This window comes from Dermacentor variabilis, chromosome 2 (genome assembly GCF_050947875.1).
Source record: "Dermacentor variabilis isolate Ectoservices chromosome 2, ASM5094787v1, whole genome shotgun sequence".
NCBI classification, from domain to species: Eukaryota; Metazoa; Arthropoda; class Arachnida; order Ixodida; family Ixodidae; genus Dermacentor; species Dermacentor variabilis.
In genome coordinates, this window is record NC_134569.1 from 273,213,702 (window position 1) to 273,239,757 (window position 26,056).

At 48.2% G+C, this 26,056-nt stretch overlaps 1 protein-coding gene across 1 annotated transcript in view; it reads left to right on the plus strand.

Annotated features, from left to right (window-relative positions):
* The window catches only part of LOC142571273 (monocarboxylate transporter 13-like), a 682,600-nt gene that overhangs the window by 488,706 nt on the left and 167,838 nt on the right, over window positions 1-26,056 (plus strand). The window contains exon 10 of the mRNA XM_075679507.1: window positions 6,580-6,760. Coding sequence (XP_075535622.1) covers window positions 6,580-6,760 — 181 coding nt within the window. The remainder of the gene's footprint in view (window positions 1-6,579; window positions 6,761-26,056) is intronic.

Below are 26,056 nucleotides of genomic sequence, written 5' to 3' on the forward strand. Positions count from 1 at the left end.
GTGGTGACTACGACAGCTCTCCGGCGGTATCGCTTGATCTTGCGACAGCGTTATCGATTTCGACTTCAGGTCGATGACTGCGCCATGTTGATTCAGGAAGTCCATGCCGAGAATGATGTCTCGTGAACACTGTTGGAGGATAATGAAGGTAACAGGGTAAGTCCGATCATGAACGGTAATTCTTACCGTGCAGATCCCAGTCCGCGTAATCAGGTGTCCTCCGGCGGTCCAAATTTGAGGGCCTTCCCAAGCAGTTTTAACTTTCCTCAACTGGGCGGCGATGGGTCCACTCATGACGGAGTAATCGGCTCCTGTGTCTACTAAGGCGGTGACTGCATGGCCGTCGAGAAGCACGTCGAGGTCGGCGGTTCTTTGTCTTGCGTTACAGTTAGGTCGTGGCGTCGGATCACGGCTGCGTCATGTTGAACTGAAGTTGGAACGTCGCGTCGTCAAGTCGTCTTTCGTCGGTGTAGTCTTGGCTTGCTGATTTCGTCGGGACGGCTGCGTGTCGTTATGTCGTCGAGGTAGTTTCTTCGGTGTCTTCGTCGGCGGCGGAGGATCTTCGTCAGTTCGACGAACAGCAACCGCACCTCCATCGGTTGCTGCTTTTAGTTTCCCGGATATGGGGTCGCTGACCGCCCCGGGCTGGGTCAGTGTATGGTCGGCGCTGCGGCGACAGGTAGAGGCCTGGTCACGGCGAACGCGACGGTCGTCGAGAGCTCCACTGAGTAGCGGCGAGGTAGTCGGCGATATCGCGGGGGCGTTCACCTTGCTGCGGGCGCGGAGCGTGCACGGCGAAACCTCGCAGTCCCATCTCCCGGTATGGACATCGTCGGTAGACGTGACCTGCTTCTCCGCAGTGGTAGCAGAGCGGGCGGTGGTCAGGAGCGCGCCAAATGTCCGTCTTCCTCGCGTAGGTGCGCTGCACGACGGGCGGTTGTGCTGGCGGCGGCGGACGACGGAACAGCAGCGTGACAGGGCCCTGGCGCGGTCGCGGAGGGGGCCTTTGACGGCGTGCGACGGCGGCGTAGGTGATCGCTTGCGGCTCAGGCTACGGCGATTCAGGGGCTACTCCATGTTGTTGTAGGAGCTCCTCACGCACGGCGTCAGCAATCGAAGCCACTTGAGGCTGTGATGATGGGAACTGCTTTTGTAGCTCCTCCCGCACGACAGCTCGGATAGTCTCGCGTAGGTCGTCGGTGGCCAGTGACTGAACTCCGGCGTAGTTTGTCGAGTTTGTGCGGCGTTCGAATTGCCGGTTTCGGATCTCGAGTGTCTTCTCGATGCTGGTGGCCTCGCGAAGAAACACGTCGACGGTCTTCGGTGGGCTTGATACCATTCCGGCTAAAAGTTCCTCCTTCACACCACGCATCAGCAGGCGCACTTTCTTCTCCACGGACATTTCCGGGTCGGCGTGGCGGAACAGACGGCTCATTTCCTCAGTGAAGATCACAACCGTCTCATTCGGCAGCTGCGCTCTGGTCTTCAGTAGAGCTTGGGCTCGCTCTTTTCGCACGACGCTTGTAAATGTTTGCAGGAAGCCGCTACGGAAAAGTTCCCAAGTCGTTAAGGTGGGTTCTCGGTTCTCGAACCTGGCCGCATCTTCCAATGCGAAGACGACATATCGAAGTTTGTCGTCGCTGTTCCAGTTGTTAAACGTAGCGACTCTCTCGTACGTCTCAAGCCAGCTTTCCGGGTCCTCGAAAGTTGAACCGCGGAACGTCGGAGGCTATCTGGACTGCTGCAGCACGACGGGGGACGCTGGGGCTACCATTGCGGTGGACTTGGTGGCCATCTTCCTAGTCATCTCAGACAAAAGTCCGTGCTCCGGGGGCAGTCCTTGGAGCCTGCGGCTACCTCGCTGGTTCTTGGCGACGTTAGTGTCTTCCGCGTGAGGGCTTGGGTCACGGCTTTATGGGGGCGTCCGGTACATGAACGCAAATCATCTCCACCAGATGTCACGTGGTCGTGACGTCAAAGAACACAGTAGCAATACTGTGAAAGGCAAAACTAGCTTTAATTGGGCGAACCTGTGCCCACAAAACAGGCTACGCTTAAAGCACAACGAGAGCGGCGAACACAGTCGGCCACCGTCAAAAATCTTATCAGCGGGTCAAGCGCGTCGGCTTTTATACAGCAGTCGTCGAATGTTCCAGACTAATCGTTCGGACCCGCGTGCCTTCCACAAAGTTCTACACCATTCGCGTCACGCGATGACATCAGAAAACACAAGGTTCGGCGACAACAGACAGCCGGGTAGAAGCATCGATAACTTTCCAGAAACTTCGGATACATGCAGGCGCGTCCCGCGCTGTGCGATTACATTTGTTAGGCGGCGAACGGTGGTCGCCCGATAAAGATAAGTACACGTGTCAATATATAATCCGAAGAACTTAACCTGCAAGGCACCGTCGGAGATCAAAATTTATATGGCGGATAAGGAGGTGCCAATAGTCGACCAAATCCGAATTTTGGGTCTGATTCTCCAGTCACACGGCCTTAATGGCGAGACCGTCAAGAAGCAGCAGAATCCCGTGGTGCAAACCCTGAGCCTAATTATAAGGACGGCCAGCAAAGGCCGAGGGATCAAGGAGACAAAGTTGATTAAATTAATACAGGCGTACATTTTGAGCCGGGTGAGCTACGCAGCCCCATATTCCAATTAGAAAGCGGTGGAAAGAGAAAATATTGCTTTTCTATTGAGAAAATGCGTAAAGTGTTGGTACTTCCAATGCGCACATCCACAAAGAGACTGATGGCTCAAAGGGTGCACAACACTTGGGCAGAACTGGCGGAAGCGGTGCGAACTTCTCAAATTGATAGAAAGCACCACGGGTACAGGAAGAACCATATTTAACAAAGTAGGAATAAATCCGGGGAAGGACCCCATCCAAAAGGTGGAGGTAGATAGGGAAGTCAAAAAAATATGATTATGCACCCCGAACATAACAAAGACAGGAGGCGAGAAAGAGCCGAAGCATTACAAATTAGATCCGGTAAAATTTCGTAACGTGAGGTGGCTTATGTTGATACGGCGGGAGCCAGCGGCGGTTTGACTGCGGCGACAGCCGTCAGCTGCCGGGTCATTCCCGTGACAGCTGCCACTCTGCGCGGGCGGATCATAGAAGTTGCCGCGGAAATTGCATTCGCGTTAGCTTTCGCTGGAACCGACGCGAAATTTCTTTTCACTGACAGCAAAAATGCCATACAAAATTTTACAAGGGGAGGATCTCGTCCTTAGCGGCCAGAATCCTAGCGCAGGGAAAGTTAAATAGAAAGTTGCAAAAAATTTGGACTCCGGCGCACGAATCCATCCCCGGCAACCAGGCGGTCCAGGAGCTGACCCGAGATCTCTACCGCCAAGCCGCTACAGCCCTACAGGGCCCCTCGATGACTTAAGGAGCGTAGAGCGCATGCTAAAATATGGGGAGATCACGCTGAATTTTTGACTGGATCGTAGACTGGCATCCCCGCCAAACCCGAAAATAAACGAGAGAAGCAGTCGCGTGGAGACGACTGCAAACTTATACATATCCGCACCCGGTTATGGCGAACCAAATGTTCCCCGAGGCCGGGGGCGATAGGTGTAGTCTTTGTGGCGTGAGAGGGACCTTCGACAACACAATATGTGACGCTCGTACTCTGCCTGGGGGAATGCAGAAAATTGGTAGTAGAGAGACCTGGGAGACCCTGCTGTGCTGCTCGGACTCTAAGCTCCAGCTCCTGCTCCTCCAACCGGCCGAAGAGGCTGCTGGGACCCAAGACCCCCCAGCCTGCATCTGAGGCGGCGCAGCCACCCCCTGACCTGCATCTCGGGCAGTGAGTGGGTGGATCACCTCATCCTTTGGAGAATGACGTTTATTCTACCTATCTATCTTGATCTTCGCATAGGGCTATCGACTTTGACTTCAGGTCACTGATTGCGCGATGTTCGTTCAGGATTTCCAAGCCGAGATTGACATCTCGTGAACGTAGTGCGAGAATAACGAAGGTGCAGGGCAGGTCCTATCCTGAAGGGTAAATCTTGACGTGCAGATTCCAGACGCCGTTATTCGGTGTCCTCCAGCTGTCCGGATTTGAGGGATGTCCCATGCAGTCTTGAATTTTTTCAACTTGACGGCGAATAATCGACTGATGACGGAGTAGCCGACTCCTGTGCGCACTGTGTCGGTGACTGTGTGGCAGTCCAGAAGCACGCGGAGGTCGGTGGTTCTTCTTCTTGCGTTGTAGTTAGCTCTTGGCGTCGGATCACGGCTGCGTCGTATTGACTTGTGGCTGGAACGTCGCGTTGGGTATGCTTTCGTTATCGTATTCTTGTCTTACAAACTTCGCTGTGATGGCGGTGTGTCGGTGCTGTGTCGTCGTGACAGGTGTTTCGGCGTCTTCCTCGTCAGCAGAGGGTCTTCGGCATTTCGACGCAAAGCAACCGCACCTATACAGGTTGCGGCTTGTAGTTTTCCGGCTGTGGGATGACGGACCAGCCCCGGGCTGAGCCAGTGTATGGTCGGCGCGGCAGTGACAGGTGCCGTCATGGTGACGGCGAATGGGGTGGTGGTCGAGTTCTCTTCTGAGTGGTGGCGAGCAAGTCGGCCATGTCACGTGGCCGCTCACATTGCAATGGGCGTTGCGCGTTCACGGCGAACCCTCGCAGTCAGAAGTCACGGTATAAGCACCGGCGGTAGACATGTTCGGCTTCCCCACAGTGATAGCAGAGTGGCAGGTGGATGGGGGCAATCCAAATGTCTGTCTTCGTTGGTTAGCTGCTACGGCCGGGCCTGCTAGCGGCAGCAGTTGTCGACGACGGAAATGCGGTGTTACACGGCCCTGGCACGGTACCTTAATGGGACCTTGACGGCGGACGATGGTGGCGTAGGTCATCACTTCTGGTTGGGGTTGCGGTGATGCCGGAACTTCTAAATCTTCTAGTCACCGTTGAAGCTCTATAACTGTGTCAGCCATCGAAGCCATCTGGGGCTGTGACCTTTGGTACAACTTCTGCAGCTCTTGTCGTACTGCCGCTGTGATCGTCTCGCACATGTCACCGGCGCGTTGTCATTGAGCTGTGGCGGACTTTGTCGTCAACTCAGGCCAACTGCATTGCCTGGTGTGCATTTCAAGCATCTTCTCGATCGCTGGGGCCTCCGAAACAACATCAGCGACAGTCCTGAAGGGGTTGCGTATCAATCCGGTGAAGAGTTGTTCTTTCACAATTCGCACCAAGAAACAGAGTTTCTTTAATGCATACAAGTCTGCGTGGTAGGCGAGTCATTTCTTTCGCAAAGATTGTGTTGTTCTCGTTCGGCAGCTACATGCGGGTTCAAGTAGCGCTTAGGCTCGGTCTTTGCGCACGACTCTTGTAAAGGTTCACAGGAAGCCGCTGCGGAACAGGTCCCATATTGTGAGGGTCGACTCCTGGTTCTCAATCCATGTTCTGGCGGCGTCTTTTAATTCGAATTATACGCGCCGCAACTTGTCGGAGTCCGTATTGTTGAAGGTCACAGATCTTTTATAGGTCTCCAGTCAGGTTTTTGGGTCTTCAGACGATGATACATAGCAGGTTTGTGGGTCCCGAGGTTGTTGCATCAGAATGGCGTACCCTGGGCCAGCCATTGGAATTGCTGACTTGGGGTTGATCCCTCTGGTCTTTTCGGGAAGGGGTCCTTATTCCGGTAGCACTCCGTGGTGTCTACGGTTAGCTCACTTGTCCTTGGCGACGTGGGCGTTGTCGTGAGCTTTGGCGCTTGGATCACGGCTGCGCGGAGGCGTTGGGTACATGAACGCACTAGCACCTCCACCGCATGTCATGAAGTAGTGAGGGTTAAGAAGGCAGCAATACCGTTCATGATGAAATTACCTTTTTTCTGGACGAACGTGCGACCTCAAAAAGAGGCTTCACTCAAAAAACAACGATAGTGGTGAGCGCAGTCGCCGATCGTGGAAAATGTGATCTGCGGGTAAAGCCCGTCGGCTTTTATACATGACTCATCAAAGGTTTCTGCGTAATTGCTGGCACCCGCATGTCTTCCAGACAGTTCTGACGCAATTCGCGTCACACATGCAATCATATTAAACAAGCTTCGGTGACAACAGCACATAGAACCATCGATATTATTCGAGAAAACTTCCGGTAAATGCGGGCGCGTCCAGCGTTAAGCGATAACTTTTGTTAGACGGTGAAAATGGTCACCCAGTTAAGATAAACAAGTACGCATGATTTTTACTCTACTGACTTCCGCCGCAGCTGTATCAATGTAGCATTTGCTGATATAAATAGTCCTGATTTCTCTTAGTCCTGAACTTCCTTATTGTGGTTTGGTAAAATTTCTTGGCTCATGTTTAACTTTCTTCTGCGAAAAGTCCCTGTTTTGTTGTAAAGCCAAACCTGTAGTTTCAAATGCCTCAGCATTGTACAGCGATAGGCGCATTCACATGAAACTACCTGTCTTATAAGTAGGTGTAGCTACTGTCCTGCATGTACCTTTTATTCACGGAAAACCTTCCATCCAGTTGACGTCACCGCACACCCATCTTTTAGAGCAACTGCTCAGACTCATTGTTTATACCATGTGTTTCTTGCAGGACGCTATTTTCCTACCAGATGGCTGCAGTGCTGGGAGAGATGCTTAATTTCCGGCTTCTGTCCGACGCAGCCTTCCGGGTCTTCTCCCTGTCACGTGTTTTCTGCGGCATTGGCTACAGTGTGCCCTACCTGTTTCTGACCTCACGAGCGGTGGCGGAGCTGGGCGTCAGTGAGACAGACGTGCGTGCAATCATTATCTTTTTGAAAAGATCAGCAAGTCGGCTTAAGATGTTGCACTGTAATCATGCGCTGAATTCTGCATCTCTTTATGAAAACATGGTGGCAGATCAGTGTATCAGTAAAGAAATCAGACAAAGTTGGCCTAGGGGTTTTTTGGATAAGGACACGCTTCTGTGCCTAAGAAAACAAAACAGAAATGACGGCATGGTGTCGTTATTATGTTCGCATTGTGTGTCTTTGTGCTTTTTTTATTTTTTCGACGCTTTGTGACTTGTGTTTTTTTTAGCACATGAGATTATACAATCACATACTGAGAATTATTGTCAAAAAAGGGTATTCGGAGACATTCATTCTGCGAACCATAGACCACCACGCAGAGTTTTTGTCGACGAGCAGCATGCGAAAACTACTGCGGAATCGTAGCTGTGTGAAACTTTGGGCCGTAACTACGTTTGCATGCGCATTGTATTTTGGACTGTATAACCAACATGGGCACCTTGAAGCCCTCTTCGCATTGTATGAAGTAGTCGTGAACTAGTCGCACTTACAGAAACTTGGTGACGGCATACTTGACAGAGAAACTATTGCAAGGATCTGCGAAGATTTCGTTCGGATTGCGATGGAAGAGGCCGGTGAGTAGTGATTCTGTCTAAAATTTTCCTTCACTTCATTAAAATGGCTCAAGCACCTGCACTGGAAATCTCATTTTGTAAAACCTATGGTAACAGGATAAAGGCGTACAATGAGATATTTATACACCCCCTAACTCTTCTGTCTGAGCCCTGGATCAACTTTAAGATTATATGCAATGTCACATAAAAGCGAATGACAGACCAACATTCGCTGGGAACTTTAACTTCCCCAATGTCACCTGGTATTCTTTCTGATCACGGTCTTTCCAAACTCTTGAATTTAATGTATTCCACATTGACTTTCATTTAGATTTCCTACAGGTTGGCGATAATCCTACTAAAATACAGACAAGCTTAGAGTCAAAACTAGAAATAGTCTTTAAAAGGGATGAAACAAAGAAATATATTTCTCGCATGAGCACGACTGGCACCTCGGATCACTCAGCGAAAGCCCTAACTATAACAGTCGACTCGTTACGTCAAGCCAACGCAAGTTGATATCGAATTTCACTCGTGAACATATCTAATCTCATATTCACCAGTTAAGCTTCCCTAAAAAAATTTGAAAAATAATACGTGTAGATTGATGGGGTCTCGATACCTATTATGATTGCGCAGTGTAATTTGTAGTAACATGTACGAGTACAAGGAAATCTACCCATACACCTGCTTATGTCACCTTGGATTGGAAAAGAAAAGTTAGATGGCTAGAGAAGAAGAGAAACTGGTAAAGCGAAATAACTTGAGGTCAAAAGAAAAATTATCAAGTCAGCGCAGCTGAAGTTGCAATTTGAATTTGATGGGGGAAAATGCTTAAGCATGTCACTCCCTCCTATCATAAGCTCGTCTCTTGATTTTGTTTGAAAGCTATTAGTCGCTCTGGCCCTTGTGATGTATTTCTCATACGTGTTTAATGTGAGCTTTAAGAATAAAATTACGTTCATCTTCAATATTGATTTAAAAAAGATTAGCGCCGCTTACAAATGATGTTTGGAGTAAATGAACATGTGAATCTGGTATCTGACCTTAAAAGTTTTGCAAACCGCTCCCTATGTTTAATGTTAAACATATATTTTGAAAAGTGCCCGGAATTTGACGAGGTTTAAAATTGTTTCCGAAGCAGTAAGTGGCATGGCGCCTCACAGTACCTTCATGTGCTATTCATGAGGTCCTTGGGAAAAACGAGTAGACCACTACGAAAATCAAACCCGTTCACAAAGGAAGAGATAATAATGCAAAAAATTGGCATAAGATTAACCTCATCAGCCCTTGAATTTGTGCAAGCTATTGTAACGGGCACTTCACACAGGTCAAAAATACCTTACTTGATTTCTGCAACTATTGCTTCTCCTGGCAGTTCCCTCTAGCAGCCATCTTACTCGGCCGGCTTTGATATATGACGTGCTCCGGCGCGTGTGTTTCGTGCTCGTGACACGAGCGGCGAGATTAAAAAAGGAAGGGAAAAAGAATACAAAAATATTCTTCTACTTCCATCAGTCATAACTGCTCTCAGGTCTCTCGCTCGCTGATTCGCACATTGTTCTTGCTGACCTAACCTCCGTCCCAATAACGTGATTACCCGAACGTGATCGTATGGTGAGCACGAGGTCATGGACGAGGCCACGAACGAGAGAAATGACCAGCGCAGATGGCGTCACAACGGGACACATCTGCCGCCCTTTTGGCCACAAAATCTTGCAGCTTAGTTTACTCAGGTGGAGTCATCTTCGACTTACGGTGCATTACTTCGCAGCACGCGAGGTCCTTCTGCGCTGTCTCGGCACTTCCTACAGAGGTAGCCTGTGAGTTATAAGACATTGTGGACGCACCCAACAGCACCACACCCTAGGACCACTTCAGAACAACGGTGCTGCAACGCAAGTCCGTGTCTGCGCGCAGGCGCCTCCAGCAGCTTCCCAACGAAGAGGAGCTCGGCGACCGTCGAGCGTCGCAACTTCTACATCGTCTGAAGCGGCTTCTCAGTCACTGTAGGCTGGAGGTGAACACATGCTGCTGCGTGAACTGTTTCTTGAGCTCATGCCACTGAATCTGGTGGTTGTCTTCGCTACCACACCAGAAGACATGTCCCTCGACAATCTTGCCAGGCTCGCCGACCGCATCGCTGTCTATTCCGCAATAGGCACTGAGACAACAACGACTGTTCCGCTGCCGCGACTCGTCGATGGGCAGTCTCGCCTTGAGCAAATTATTGACGAACCTAATGAGACCATTACTGCAATACGGTCATTGCGCCGTCGTCATCAACGTGACCACCATTGCCTTTCCAAATTCCCTACTTTGTCCAGCTCCCATTCCGGCCTTGATCGCGGCACATATGGCTGGTGCCACAACGAATTCAGTACTCACGCACTTCAGTGCCGTTCCCCTTGCAGCAGGCAGGGAAGCATGCCACAGATTCAGTGATGGCGGCCGGTAACTCTGGTCATACGACCAGCCGCCTGTTCTACGTGACTGACAAGGTTGCCGGACAACGACTTCTCGTGGACACAGGCGAATAGGTCAGCGTTGTTCCTGCCTCGCGACTAGACCGGCAGCGCACCAAAAAAACAGCGCCACCAAGCAGCCAACAGTTCTTCTGTCAACACATATGGCCGGCGCTCTCTTACGATCGAGTTAGTTCTCCGACGCACCTTCCGAAGGGCGTTCTTTGTTGCAGACGTGCGTATGTCAGCAATGGGCACAGATTTTGGGACCTATTTCGTCCTTAGCGTGGACCGTCGTGCTATCGCGGACACGACGACTATGATGTCTATACAAGGTATCCTCGTGCCTATGACACCAACAACTAGAATGGTACCCCCGATACCATCATCTGCCTTCGCATCAATTCTGTCAGACTTCCCAGCCATCACGCAACCTTGCAATCTTGAGCGGCCAGTACTCACAACGTCACGCATCATGTTGTCACCACAGGCCTCATAGTGTTCTTCAGACCAGACGCCTCGCCGGTGACCGCCTTGTTATCCACATGCTGCAACAGCGCATCATTCGTCCATCTTCAACTAGTTGATCTTCAGTGCTCCTCATGGTACCAAAGCATGTCTTATGGGATTGACGACCGTGCGACAACTACCGTGCGCTCAACTGGCGCACCATGCGTGATGGCTCTCTACTTCCTCAAAGACATGACATTGTAGTCAACCTAGCTGGAATGGTAATATTCAGCAAGATAGTTGTAGTGAAGGCTTACAATGAAATCCTGTCGAGTCAGTGGACATCCCAAAGACTGCAATTTCGATACCATTCGGGCTTTCTAGTAGGCCACCATACCATGAGAAACGCTGCCATGAGAAACGCTGCTGAGAAACGCTGCTGAGAAACGCTGTTCAGACGTTCCATGGGTTTATCAAAGAGGCCACCTGGTGACTCCTTTCGTCTCTGCATACCTCGATGACCTACTGGTAGGAAGTATTTCTGCCGAGCAACATAATCATTTGCGTCTGCTATTTTCTTAGCTCCAGCAACCCGGTCTTCTCATCAACCTCGCATCAACATCAACATCGCAATGTGCGTGTTTGTACGCGACACTGGGTTCCTCGGGTACCGCGGGACTCATGAAGCAATCACCGTTGGAAAAGATAGTTCAAGTCTAGTGCGGGTTCGCTTGCCGAATGTCACTGCAAAAGCTCCAGGAGTTCCTTGGGCTGCTCACCGACGTTTTCTACCGAATATCACCCGAATTATTATACCACTGACCGAGCTTCTCAAGACCACTAAGGCTCTGTCCGCTCCACTCCGCTGGACGTCCGATGCCGAAGAACCCTTCCAAGCTGCCAGAAATGATTTAGCAGGTGCCAACTTGCTGGCGCTTCTGCCCGTATCCAGCCTTGCTGGACACGAGGGCTTAGTTGGCGTGACTGCCACCACGTGGCGTACTGAACTTAAACTTTTCAAGCTTCCTGCGGTGACGTGGTGATAACGTCAATAAAACAAAAATAAAATAATTAAAAGCTATCTCTGTGTTCTGAACTTTGCCGCAATGCTTGTCCCGCCTGCGTTATCAGTTCTCTTGATAAATCGTAGCTCCTCGTCGCCTGGAAATGACTTATGGTCCTAAGAGCCTTTTGTCGCGACGAGTGATGAATAATTGTGGGCTTTTGATACGTTTCTTTTTTTTTTTGATGCTACTGAGTAAACAAGCTAGTGTAACCGTCACAAGCAATCCGTGGCAGCTTTTCTTCAGTCGGCGCACATTCGTAGCGTCCGAACATGGCACAGCGTCTACCGTGGGCGCCGTCGTGGACGGCATTTGCGCTTGACCTATCGATAACGTTAAGGTGCCCCTAATTATTTCCTAGCGACACTGCTGTCCGCACTTGTGCGCTACCGCAGCAGCTGCAAATCGAGATGTGCTCAAGTATTATGATATGTTCATGGATATGTTGGTTTTGCACCTGCAGGAATAGCATTACACAAGAATTGAACAAACTGTCTATGTGTCGTCGTCCGTTAGCATGATATGGCCGAAGCTGCTCGCAATATTACGCGACATTTACTGGCAACCGGGCGAGGTACACCTTTGGGTATAGATAGATAGTCTCCTGTCACGGTGTCATGGTCTCCTCACGTGCGTGAAGGAAGAACGCTATTTAAGATAATTGTGCAGTAATATATTCGTGATTGGTCTGTTCTCCATATTGTCTACCATGTTGCCGTTCCGCCTTTATTATGTAACCGATATGTAAACTAGCAGGTATCGAACGCCATTAAGGCTACCCACATACTCAAAGACCTTGCGCACAACTCCTCACATTTACCTGTAATGAAGAGTTGTGCGACTGCCAAGGACATCTTTAACGAACGTTACGTAGTAAATACGGGGTTTTCCGTGCCAAAACCACGATCTCAATATGAGGCACGCCTTCGTGGGGGATTCTAGAATAATTTGGACTACTTTAGGTTCATTAACGTGCCCCTAAACCTTAGTCACGGTTGTTTTCGCATTTCACACCCATCTAAATATGGCTAGAATAGCAGCTTCAGCTTGTTGGTTTTCTCTCCTAGTGTTAACAGCGCAAAACGCAGACGGGACACGAGGCGCGAAGTGCCATCTCGTGTCCTGCCAACGTTTAGCGCTTTTAACACCAAGAAATACGGCTCCTTTGGCTGGGATTCGATCCCGCGGCCTCATGCTTAGAAGCCGAACCTCATATCCACTAAGCAACTACGGCGGTAAGGAATGTTGGCCGTTCGAGGACGGTGACAGTTGGCACGTGAGATAATTTGTCCTTGTCCTCAGTATAATTTACAGTTTACCATCCTGTCTGTTACCTAGTTCAAAGTTATTCGTGATTAAGAAATGCTAATTTTGCCGCAATTAATAACGAACTAGAATCTTTCATCACTGACTACATTCCAAGTTTCCACTCCCGAAGGGTTAAAGAAAACTGGTCCATATTCAAAGAAAAAGCCAACTCCTTATTAACCGGTACATCCCACAAAAACGTATTTATTCTAATTCTCGCGCACCTTGGTTCAACTCGCGTCTTAAACGTTTACTGAACAAAAAGAAAAGGCTTTTCTAACGAGCGAAAATGAATGGCAGTGATGAGCGAAACCAAAAACACTTTATGAGAACAAGTTGCCTTCTTTTATGAAAGACAGCCCACATAAATTTTGGAGTGTGGTCAACGGCAAAAAGTCTAGTGCCATTGAACTGGGCGATCCTAAGAACGAACCTGTTGATTGCAGCGTCTCTTGCGAAGTGTTGAATGACGCGTTCGTATTTTCGGATTCTGTGCTGTGCGCCAGCGCTGTTTTTCCTGAGGTAGATTATTTTTCAAGGTTTCCTATTACCATTGATTTTGATGGCGTTGTAAAGTTGATACAGATCTCAAAACATTCTGAATGCAGTGGAGTAGATAGTATCAACACGAAATTTCTTAAGGGAACTATTACTGCGCGAAATCTTCGTCGTCCCCCCCAGTCACTTCAAACCACCATCCTTCCGAAAGATTGGAAAACAGGGATCGTGATTCCCGTACATAGGTCTGGTAATCGTTGCTCTCCACCTAATTAAAAGCCTCTATCCCTAACCAGCGTTCCTGCACATTAATGGAGCACATAATTTACTCACATCTGATCTCATTTCTCGAGTCAAACTTATTTTTCACCCCCTACCAACACAGTTATAAAACACTTTTCCTGCGGAAAACAGCTTTTGTCATTCACTAATGATTTATTCCAGGCGATGGATACTAACGTTATTATTGACTGCATATGTTTAGGCTTCGCCAAAGCCTTAAATTCTGTTTCGCATGCATTATTTCTAACTAAATTAAATAACTTCAAAATTGATCCCATCGTGGTTGCTTGGATTAAGTATTTTTTCTCTAACCGTTCATAATTTGTTTATGCTAACGAATATTTCTCTTCTACTGCTCGAGTAACATCCTGTGTAACGCAACGGTCAGTTCCAGGACCAGTATAATTTTTAATTTATATTAATGACCTCCCAGACCAAATTAAATCCTCACAAGTTATTCGCCAATGACTGTGTTCTCTATCGTGTCGTTTTTAACCCTGGCTACTGCGATTCAATCTTATCTGGAACATTCATATAAATTGCATGCACAGTAACGCTAATCGCATGCTTCGGTTTTTACGGCGTAATTCTTTGTCGGCAACTGCAGCTGTCAAGTTTCATCTGTACAAATCCTTAATGAAGCCTAAACTTGATTTTGCATGCTCAATTTTCTACCCTTCTATTGCAAAGCTAAAAAATACCGTCAAATCCATTGAAAACCGAGCTGCTCGTTTTATTCTTTCGAATTATTCTCGTCATGCAAGTGCCTCGTGAATACAAATAACCCTTGGCTTGCCTAACCTAGTTACGTCGCAAATACTTTTGCCTATGCCTTTTTCATTAGGTTGTTTACACTAACGAAACACTTGAGGATGGACTAATCTCCCCGCCATTATACGTATCGTTACGCACGGATCATCGTTTGAAGGTTGAAGTTCCGGCTTGTCCCACCAACGTTTCTTTTGATTCCTTTTTACCACGAACGACGAATGACAGGAACTGCCTCCTTGCCTCCATCACTGCCATTTCTGACGCCACTAACTTCGAGAATATTGTCAACTAAGTAATTTTTAATAATCACCGCTCCTCTCTATAATGGCCCCGGGCCTTAAGAGTATGATATTAAATAAATTAAATAATTAAATTGCCCGAGAATCGGTACCAGCCGTCAAAGAGTGACACCCTAGAGTGCACTGTATTTTAGGTGATGGAGGCGGCGACCAAAATTTAAAATCCGAATCACCCTGTAACCACTGACGACCAGGTATACGTGCAGTCACCTGACCGCTGTCGGGCGCTGGCTCGGGCACAGGACCTACTTGAACTCGCTCCAACACTTGCCGACACTCTTGCCTAATTTCGCTCCATCAGGTTTCAGCTGGACTGCTTCAACAACCAATTTATTTGTGGCGAAATTGGGCCATGCTGTCAACATTATGTTTTTTTTAGTTAATCTATATTTAAGCTAATGCTGTTCTGAGATTGCCAGCGGTTTCACCTTTCCCAAAATATTTTGGGGGATTTCTAATAGACGTTCAAACCACAGCATGGCCCCCTGACCACGCTGCTAAAAACTCATTTTGTTTTCCTGAGGTCTTGTGCAAGCTTCTGCCGTCTTGCCGTTAATCAGCTTGCTTATTTTCCTGTCACTTGTATCCCATTTTGACGACTATGATCCCATGGAAGTTGCCAATGATGTAATGGACATGGGATTGAAGCCGTTTAAATCAATTCTACCGTGGACACGACAGTCTCTTTTGCTCACTGCGAAAGAAAGTATTACTTTAATGAGCGCCATTCTTAAGGATATATATAGAGTCTAAAATTTATGTGTATTCCACGCAGTGTGCGAATCGATGTAAGCGAAGCTTTTTGTTTGCTTGCTCTGACGCAAATTAGCGGCAATGCTGACTGCGAACGTATAATTTCTTCAGCGTATAGTGCATTACGAGAGTAGTGAGTTGATGGCAAATGTCACCGTGCGTGCACTACTGCTTTTTGTCTGCGTAGTACACAACATACAGCGAGCCGCGTTTGCTTGAGGTGCAGTTGTGCCTGTTGTGCTTGTGGTCCTAAGTAATATGTGAGACGGTTGAGTATTGTCATTGCTTCACATGGCACATCGTATCGCGGCAGACATATTGGCAGGATTATGGTGCTCTACGTGCAAAACAAATTCGGATTATGAGGCACACCGTGAACTCTAAAAAAAAAGGAGTGACCCTTGCTACAATAACGGAGAAACGACCATGTCTCGGGCGTTCATCTTTAATTAGAGCAAATTCCCTCCCTCATGCATGGGAGTAACGGTTCTTCCCTGTCCAAAACGAACATGGCCGACTTTAGGCAGGGGAAGCGATGGATGCGACTAGGCCTAGCCTATGGACTGTGCTAGTTAGTTCGTAGCTGGAAAAGAACGAAGGCGTCATGACCATTCTGTATGTTACTGATATTTGCAAAAGGAAAAAAAAACAATTTCACTAAGATTTACTTTGGCGCATACAAGGAAGCAGGTGCAAGTACTAGATGATTTTGCAGCGATGCCTTCCGGCCGACTGCCAGGCTCATCGCCCACGATTGGCAGTCGGCTGATCAAGTTAATAACGCGGGCGGAGCGTCGCTCTAACCACTGTCGAAGCGGGAGAAGGAATTACATCGCTAGGACATCGCGGCGTACAAGTTACGAAAACCTAGGGATATCCGCAAATCAATCCGTCGCACACACACACGCGCTTATGTGGATGCATGGATGGATGGATGTTATAGCGTCCCTTTTGAAACGGGGCAGTGGTTTGTGCCACCAAGCTTTTGCTATTCTACTGCCTAATGTCCTACCTAGGTTAAAGAACAAGAAACGAAAAGAAAATGCACGATTTATTCCCATCAGCAAATAGTCTGACCCTGTATTGTGAATATTGTTTTTTTTGTAATTTTCCTACTATCCTTTCACCAATCTTCCAATCGCCTCTTACCAATCACCATTGCGGACAAGTTTACTTCCCCCCGCTCTCGCTGAACCCAAGGGCTTAAGAGTCCAGTGGTGCCCTAATCAACCTCTGGGCAGATACCTTCACTGTCTAATAAAACATGCTCCATCGTTTCCCTAGGTTTACCGCAGCAAGCATATGCTTCTTCGTCCTTCTTATATCTCGCTTTATAGGTGCATGTCCTTCGGCATCCCGACTCGCTTCGAAAAGTAATGAGCTTGCTTTTGAGTTAACACAAATTCTTTCTTTCCTGATATCGTTTTATACTCTTAAGTAGTTACTCATGGCAGGTTTCTTTTCCATTGCCGTCACCCACGACATAATTTAAGCCTCTCTGACTTTCCGCTTCACGTTCTTTGTTGCTGTGTTGCCCACCCTACCGGCCGCATACTTGCTGGTAAGATTCCTAGATCTATTCATCCACCTTGAATCAATGTTCTTCCTGTACAAATAGCTCTACACTCACCCTGCCCATTTCATTCTTCCATCTTCCTCGATCGTTCTTCATAATCAATTTTACTGCGAGCTTCCCTCACTTCAACACTAGTCCAGCCCATATCATCTTGCACAGCTTCATTTGTTGTGTCCCTGTGAGCGCCCAATGCGAGGCGTCCCATTGACATTTGGTTCCCATCGAGTACTCATTGTACCCCTGCTTTAGAGCAAACAACCGCAATTACCAAAAGTAAGTCCTGGAACCATTACACCTTTTCACATACCCCGGAGTACCTCGTACGTATAGTATCACCATAGCGCTCTATGCTTAATGAGTTCTGCATTTCTTTTCCCATTGACTGTTATTGTTTTTTCCTGTGTTTGCAGATATCTATTGCCTTCGTTGATGCCCATGCGAAGATATGTATATTATTTTACCCGAGGTATTTCGTGGCCGTTAATTAAGACTGTCTGTTCACTGTTTTGATTGGATACCGTAATAGCTGATTTCCTAACGCTAAATTTCAGACCTGCACTCTCGCGTTCCTGTCCACAGATGTTAGCCAGACATTGCAAATCCCTTTGCTTATTACCTAGCAACACAATGTCGTCCGCATAAAATAAACCTCGAAGACACCTGCGCGCATTCAGCTTATCTTCCAGCGATGACCGAAGTTGATCTTTGGACGATAATTCAAGGCATGGCAAAGTTCAAGCCACCGGGGTTTGATAAAATCCGCCCTCGAGATATGTACTTCAACTTTCACAGACTAAAAGAAGTACTTTTAAAGATTCTAAACGGAATTTTCGAAACGGGCATAATACCCAAAGAACTAAAAATTTCAATCGTAAGACCTGTCTACAAAAACGGAAAGAGAAGTGATTGCGCAAACTACAGACCGATAGCAATATTGTCCACAATAGCGCATATAATGGAAAAATATGTGGTCTCTGTAATGCAGTCATTCTGTGAAAAGTATTCTCTGAATAACATGGCACAGTTTGGTTTCACAAAGAATAAAAACACAATTAGTCTGCTTGAAGAATTCTCTGACTATATTAGTACATCAATAGAAAATATTAATGTAGTGTTAGCCCTATTTTTAGACCTATCAAAGGCTTTTGACACAGTAGTACATAAGATATTACTCAACAAGCTAAAGAATCTAGGATTCAGAGGTCACTTCTATAATTTTTTTCTAAATTATTTTACTGATCGACTACAATGCGTTAAAATAGATGATAGCTGCAGCAATTTCAAATTAATAACGTGTGGTGTGCCCCAAGGAATCACGCTAGGGCCAATGCTCTTTAATATATGTGTCTCAGATCTCGGCGTCCTACTACTGAAATCAAAACTTTTTCAGTACGCTGATGACACTGCGATAGCGCTACAAATGAGTGACTTTAACTCGGAATGTCAAATCTTCCAAAGAGACATATCAGTAATCGTAGAATGGTTCGCACATAATTCAATTTTTATAAATCATCAAAAAATTAAACTAATCTGCTTCAGGAATCCACATAAGGTGCTTGCATTTAACATGAATGTATATTTGCACGCTCCACATTGCAACGCATGTATTTGTCAACCATTGCAGTTTGAGCGTGTGGTCAAGTATTTAGGAATATTTTTTGATCAGCATCTAACCTGGAATAACCATGTCATACACGTTTGTGGAAAGCTAAGAGCTGTCGCGGCCATGATGTATAGTCTGCGCGGGAAAACGCCTATTAACCTAAGAGTTACAATATACAAGGCATTAGCAGAATCGGTAATTACATATGGTATAACATTATATGGTACATGTTCTGACTATAAAAAGCAAGCGATTGATCGCCTAGTCAACAGCATAACTCATGGAACCGGACTAGAACAATCAGAGAGAAAAGAAAAGTATAACGTTCTAGGAATACTTCCAGTACAGGAGCTATTTAAGTATGTGGTTGTTACACGCTATTATTATTCAAATTCTTTTAAAGTATTGGTAAAAAAAGATGTTGCGTTACGAAAAACAGAAAGGTATTTTAAGCCAAGGGTGTTAACAAACTATGGAAAGAAAACAAGAAAGTATTATGTCCCTGATACCTTTAACGAACTTGATGCAACACTGTATGATAATAATTCAAAAGGTAAAATGATGAAAAATGTGAGGAAGTGGTATTCGACTGCTTATTGTAATATGTGATTTCTTATTGGGATTCTTACGTGACTGGAAAACGTAGTATTTATTCTTTGTGTGTTAAAATATTTTACTTTGAAGTTGTATAATTTTGAACGGTAATTGTATGTTTCATATCTCTATTGAAAGCTGTACCACCTGCTGCTTGGTCTTATAACAAGCACGATGTGCTTAGATTGACCAGCAAACAAAATCTGTCAACAAATGTATTTGAAATAAAGTCTGATTGAGTGATTGACCACCTGTCCGGTACTTCAAATTTTGACGTTCTTTTTGTTGTCGACAGACAAACTGGGGGTAACGGGGCATCACGTATTGTTAACCCCCTTACACCCGAGTTTGTTTGTTAAATAAAAGAAACAAACGTCCATGTTCAGAGTATAAGACTCTGCCGCCGTCCCAGACAAGTTGACGGTGCCTGCTATCCAGGCGAATAAGAATCCGGCTGCCTCCGCGGTCGAGTACTGCGCCGGGGCACAGGTGTTGATGGGCCGGGTGCTGCTGAACCTGCGGACAGAGCTAGGCTCTGTCCGGAGGTTCACCAGTGGCCGGCCGTATGAGTGGTGTAGGACTTGACACCGGCCCAACGGGTGCCGCGCCACTGGCAATGCTTGCCGCCTCCGAGGTTGGCGGTGTTCCGCTGGAAGCGACTTGTGCTGACGCTAGTCCTCCTGCGTGCTGGGACTCGGAAGTGGCAGTCGAGGGCGCTGGCCAGGTCCCGAGGCGATGCCTAACATGGTCGGCGTGTCTGTGCCACGTGGCCCCGTCTGGCATGCGGACGAGCAGCGATGAGGCGCTGGCAGGAGACACCACCTGTCCGAAGGATCAGGGTGGGCAAGACCAAACTTCCTAGTGAAAACTGGAGCTGCCAACTCCGGCGAAGGCCCGGGACGGCACCCTCGGTCAGCAGCCAGCTTCTGCTTCAGTTGCTTCAGGATCACAATAGATCGGAGGTCCAGATGCGAGACGTCGAAGGGTGTCTTGACCATCCGACCCAGTAGGGGCTCACAGGGGGCACGGCCAGTGACATTCTGGGGTGTGGTCCGGTACTGAAACAGTCTCCGGGTAATATGCGTCCGGAAAACCTCAGTATGGGTCTTCTAGGGCTTGTCCTTGATGGTTTGCACCGCCCTCTCGGCTGCACCATTTCAAGCAGGCTGGTGCGGCTATCCATCATCCGGCGGATTCCATTCTTCGTCAGCAAGTCCAGGTACCCTGTGCTGGCCAAACCAGGACCATATTCCGACACGATAACGTCCGGCAACCCATGCGCGGAGAAGACCTGTCGTAGTGCTGCAATGGTCGCGCCTGCTGATGCAGTGGTGACATGTAGAACCTCCCCCCACTTCGAAAAGGTGTCCATCACCACTAGGAAGTAGTGGCCATTGAAGAGCTACAAAATTCACTAAATGCGGGACAAGGTTCTCTGTGGGTACGGACAGAGGGTGATTTACACATGACAGGAGGCCCGCTGATGCTCCTGGCAGATTTGACAGCTCTGCATTATGTGAGCCATGTCCTGGTCCAAGCCAGGCCTCCAAACATGGGACCAGGCCACCACCTTGGCTTTTTCCATGCCAGGAAAACCCGTGTGCAGCAAATGCAGTACCCTGGACCAGAGATTTTGTGGGATCACCACCATGGAACCCCACAGTAGGAAGCCCTGCTGCAAGCTCAGCTTGGAGGCCTTGTGGCTATAGGCCTGCTGAACCAACTTATCCCCACGGAACACTGCCTTGACTATCTGAGACAGGAGTGGGTCCCGGCTGGTTGCTTGCGATACCGCAGATCTAGAGAGTACCTCCGTCTACGCGTGCTCTAGCATGAACACTTCAGAAAGTTCTCTAACGGCATCAATCACCTCAGGCAGGGGAAGCTGGCTCAGGGCATCAGCACATCCCAGGCCCATTCCCGGATGGCAAACCAGCTGATAACTGTAAGCTGCTAGCCTCAAGGCCCAGTATACCACTTAAGGAGATACCTGCACCGGAACTGCCTTGTCAAGCCCCAGCAGACCCAGCAACGGCTTGTGGTCCGTGAACACCTCGAACTTCCGGCCCCAAAGATACTGGTAGAGGCGTTCGACACCGAACATAAGGGCCAGGCCTTCCTTGTCCAGCTGGCTGCAGTGTCGCCCTGCAGTGGGAAGACGACGCGAAACAAACGACACAGGGCATTTCTGGCCACCCTTGTCTCGGTGTGCCAGGACGGTTGCCACGCCTTACGGCGACGCATCTGCGGTAAGGACGCAAGGCTTGGCAAAGTGTACCAGCACTGGAGCCTTCGTGATTAGCTCTTTGCTGTGATGGAAAGCCCGGTCCTGCTCCTTCTTCCAGACCCATTGCTGACCATATCGAAGCAGAAGATGAAGTGGCTTTAGATGCTCCGGCAAGTTCGGCACAAAACTCCTGTAGAAGTTGATGTGGCCAATGTGGCTCTGAAGCTCCTTCTTGTTCTGCGGCTTAGGCACCTTGAGCACAGCATCAACTTTGCGGGAAGCCGTAGCTATGCCAGCCTGAGAAATAACATGTCCTAAATACTCAACATTGGAGGCCAGGAACATGCCTTTTCCAGCTTCCGCTTGAGACCGCTGTCCTGAGCTCGTGCCAAGACATTGTGCAGGTTCTGCAGATGGTCCCTGTCGTCGCAGCCAGTAACCAGGATGTCGACCAGGTACACCACCATGTGTCTCATGCCTCCGAAGAGGTTGTCCGACTCCCTCTGAAATATGGCTGGGGCTGAGGCCACGCCAAATAGTAAGCACGTGTACTGGAAGAGCCCCAAAATTGTCGATATTGTTACATGCTTCCGGTCGGCATCCTGGAGCAACAGCTGCTGGTAAGCATCTCTGACGTCGAGCTTGGTAAGCTTTTGTTCACCGGACAACGCTCACCAGAGATCTTCTATCCATGGCAGCGGGTAACTCTCGACTGTAGCGACGGGGTTGATGGTAACCTTAAAATACCCACAGACCCTGACATTACCACTTCGCTTGAGGACTGGTACGATGGGAGCGGCCCATTCAGACTTCTTGATGGGCACAAGGCTGCCCTCTCGCTGTAAGGGTTGCAGCTACTGGGTGACCCCGTTCTTCAGGGCGAAGGGCAGTGGGTTAAACATGAAAAAAGAGCGTGGCCGGGCTCCCTAAGGTGCATAGATGCCAGCGGTCATGCCGGCGAATGTGCCCACCCCTGGCTGGAGCAGCGACTTCAACTAGGTTAGGAGGCTGGAGGCTGGCTGCATGCATGCGCAAGCAAGCTGGCTGCCTGGTACTCTGGCAGACGAACGCCCAGTGCGTGAATCCAGTTTCGTCCCAGCAGCGTCGGCGACGACACCTTGGTTAAGCAAACGGGAAGGGTTGTCTTCCGGTCGCCAAAGCAAATGCGTACCTGGGCGTGAACCTGGACCTGGGAGAGCTGCTTGCAGTAGCTGCGCAGCATCACGCCCGAAGCCTCGACGGACACGCCGGGGAAGGTACACTTTAACCCTTTCCCAGCTATGACAGACACGCTGGCCCCTGTGTCCAGCTGCAGGGAAATTGGGTGCCTGCTGATTTCGACGGTCAGCATGTACGGCGGCTCAGATGACGGTACAAGGCCTGTGCGCCAAATGTCGAAAACCGGCGTGTCCTCGGCCACGACGTGGAGACTAGCCGCGGAAGACATTCAGCTGGTTCCCGCACAGCCCCGCCGGGTGCCTTCGCGATGGATACCCTGACCGCAGGCTTGTGTGGTACCTCGGCTTGAACCAGGCTGCTGCTGCTGCCCGTTCTTCGTCTCCCCCTTTCTGCATACCCGTGCCAGGTGCCCAGTTTTCCCGCACGTGAAGCATTGTGCTAGACAGAACTGGCACAGTGAGGGGAAGTGGGCACCGCCAAAGCGACTGCAGGTACCGCCCTTTGTCGCCAAACTGTTGACCGCCGCTTGCGCCGACGGTGAGCCAGTCCCACGGGTAATCTCGCGGGCGTCCTTGGCGGCAGTTTCCATTGGCAGCTCTGCTTTAATGGCGTCGTCCAGCGAGAGGTCGGGAAGCTCCAGGAGTCGCGCCTGCATGGCGGGGTTGTTGATGCTGCAGACGAAACGGTCCCGAGCAGTGCATCCAGCGGGTCCCCGAAAACGCAGGCACTCGCTAACCATCGTAGCGCAGCAACGAACTGCCCAACGACGGTGTGGACGGTGCTAGGTTAAAATGCGAGCTCAGTATGGCGAGCAGCTCACCTAGCGTCTGAACATATGGCGTGACTGGCTTTAGAAGGTCGAACAGGAAACTGAAGACGCGGATACCGCAGCTGGCCTGGAAAATGTCCCGCTGTTTGGCCTCGGCTGTGTCGTTTGCCCCGAAGAACACGTGGGCTCGTTCTCTTCAACTGGCCAGGCGGACCCATCTCCCTCGTACGGTTCGAGCCTTCCGTACAACGGCATGACGGCAGCAACGGGTTCCGTGGACATAATTTCCTTTATCGCGCGGGCTGTATACGCCCATGCGAAAAACCCCGTGGATGATAACCCCATGCGAAAAAGGAACGTTTGTCCTTCAAGTCTGCGCAGTCGAACATTCTGAAAAGAGGCATTGCGTCGTCATGTATGGAATTGGCTCTTAAGGGTTCGTGTGTGCAGAAGATGCAAGAATGTTTTCATAATCAGATCAGCCGACTTCTGGCAGCTGGGTTTCCTATGTCGCTTTTAACTGCAGTGTTTGAAGCTCTAAATACGAGAAGAAAAACCACAAAAAGGCCTGGCCGCCGAACGTGAAATGCGAAGGCCTGCCTTGGTCCCTTATATACACAAGGTCACCCCTTAACTCAAGAATGTTGCTTGCAGGCTTCGTGTTCCTTTGGTGCTTTCTGCGCCTAACAAGCTTTCAAAGCTATGCTGCCGCACCTTCGGAGAGAGCAGCGGAAGATGCGAAATTCTGCATGGTGCCTGATACGTGCCGTGCGCTGTCGGCATGGTTCATGTCATTCCACTCTCATGCTGTAAGACGTACTTTGGCCAGATAGGGCGTTGCTTCAAAGAGCGACTCAGGGAACATGCGCAAAAAGTAAACAAAAATGTAGGTAGAGGAGCGCACCTTGTTGCGCATATAAACTCTTGCAGGAATTGTGAGGCGCAACATGATCGGACGTTGATTCTTGGCAAAAGCAAGAATGAGCATGCGCGGCTTGCCTTAGAGGCCTACCACATAAAAATACAAGGCAATAATTGAATCATTGAGACATTTTTGTCCCTGCACGCATCTGAATTTGAATTCCTACGTTTCCGTATGTCTTAATTTGGTAGATATCAGTAATGTATTCTGTGCACCTGCGCGTTTGTCTAGCCTAGGGTTTATATGTGCTTCGACCACGAAAAAATACAGAAGTTAGTCAGCGCCAGTGTGTGTCGTATCTTCCATTGCGGTTTCGTCTGAGGTGCGTGCGCTGTAGGTTTAAATTCAGAATAATGTAAAATTTTACTAGTATCTGTAACACCGGCCATCATGTCCTGCGTAGATAATATCTGCAATGTAATTGATAACCTCAAACTCTATTCCTCAACCGGTATCGAAGGTATTAACTCGAAACTGTTAAAAATACTTAATATATCTTAGCAGCATTCATGTGTCTGTTATTTGCTCAGTGACTTTCAGCAGGCTGTTTCCCTTATGACTGGAAAGTAGGAAAGGTCATTCCTATTACAACGGAGGCAAGAATGAATAACCCACTAAATTATCGCTCCATCTCCTTTATGAATCTTTTATTTAAGATAATGGAGCACGTTATTTACTCACTCATCATGAACTGTTTAGGCGCCAAACATTTTTTTTTCATCCTGCAGACCATGGAATTCGCAAGGGTTTTCGTTGCGAGACCCAACTAGCTCTTTTCCTTCATCACCTTCCTGCGAATCTTGACTGTAATCAACAAACTGACGCTATCTTCCTCAAGTATGAAAATGCTTTTGACAAAATCTCTCACCGTCACAAATGATGTGAACTTTCTTTCTTGAATTTAAGCATGGATGTATTAAAACGGCTAGAAACATTCCTCGCTAACCGCTTGGAATTCGTTACTAAACGACCAGTCCTCCGTCCAGCTTTCGGTATGTTCAGGTGTCCCTGAGGGCTCTGTTCTTGGTGCACTTCTCTTTTTAAAATACATTAATGACTTACTCTTTCATGTTACTTGCGAAATTCGTATGTTCACTGATGACTGCGTGATATATTATACCATTAACAATGACACTAATGGAGACACTTTGCAACAAAATCTCAGCCATCTGAGATAGGAATCATGTGCCCGTTGGCTCCTAATGCAAAAAAATTTCAACCTGTGGTATTTACCCGTAGTCGTAAACTCTTGTTGCCTTCTTAACAATAGCCACCAATCCCAATGAAACAATAAAATCATTCAAGTACTTAGGCGTCTTAATTTCCGGTGATCTCAACTGGGGCACGCACGTCAACAGCTTTGTATCATCGGCGAAAAAAACACTTGGCTTTATGAGGCGCCACTTGCGTCATGCGCCTCAGGATGTCAGACTTGTGGCGTACAAATCTTGAACGTATATAAAAATATCTCGTTAACACACCTGTGCCCTTCCAAGATCGTGCAGCAAGATACATTAATTCATCCTACTCATATGACGTAATTATATCATCCTTAAAAGAAAAATCTGAGTTACAGTCACTCTCGTACCTCCGTAAGATAGCCAGCATTGGTCTATTTCATAAGTTTTTCCACAGTTCCCGTAATCGCGTGCCATACATCCTTCCACCCGCTATAATATCAAACGCACTCGTCATCCGCTCGAAGTTTTAACACCAGGCTCATGTATAACTACCTTTTCTGAGTCATTTTTTTCTCGAGCAGCAACTGATAAGAATGCCCTTCCCCATCATGTTGTATCTACAAATAATCACCATGTTTTCATTGCTGATGTTGCCCTAATTCTGTCGAATTGATTACTCTTTCTTCTACAAATTCATCATCTACCGTGGGTTTTTGATTGTCTGCAATGTATCTGCCGTTTTTT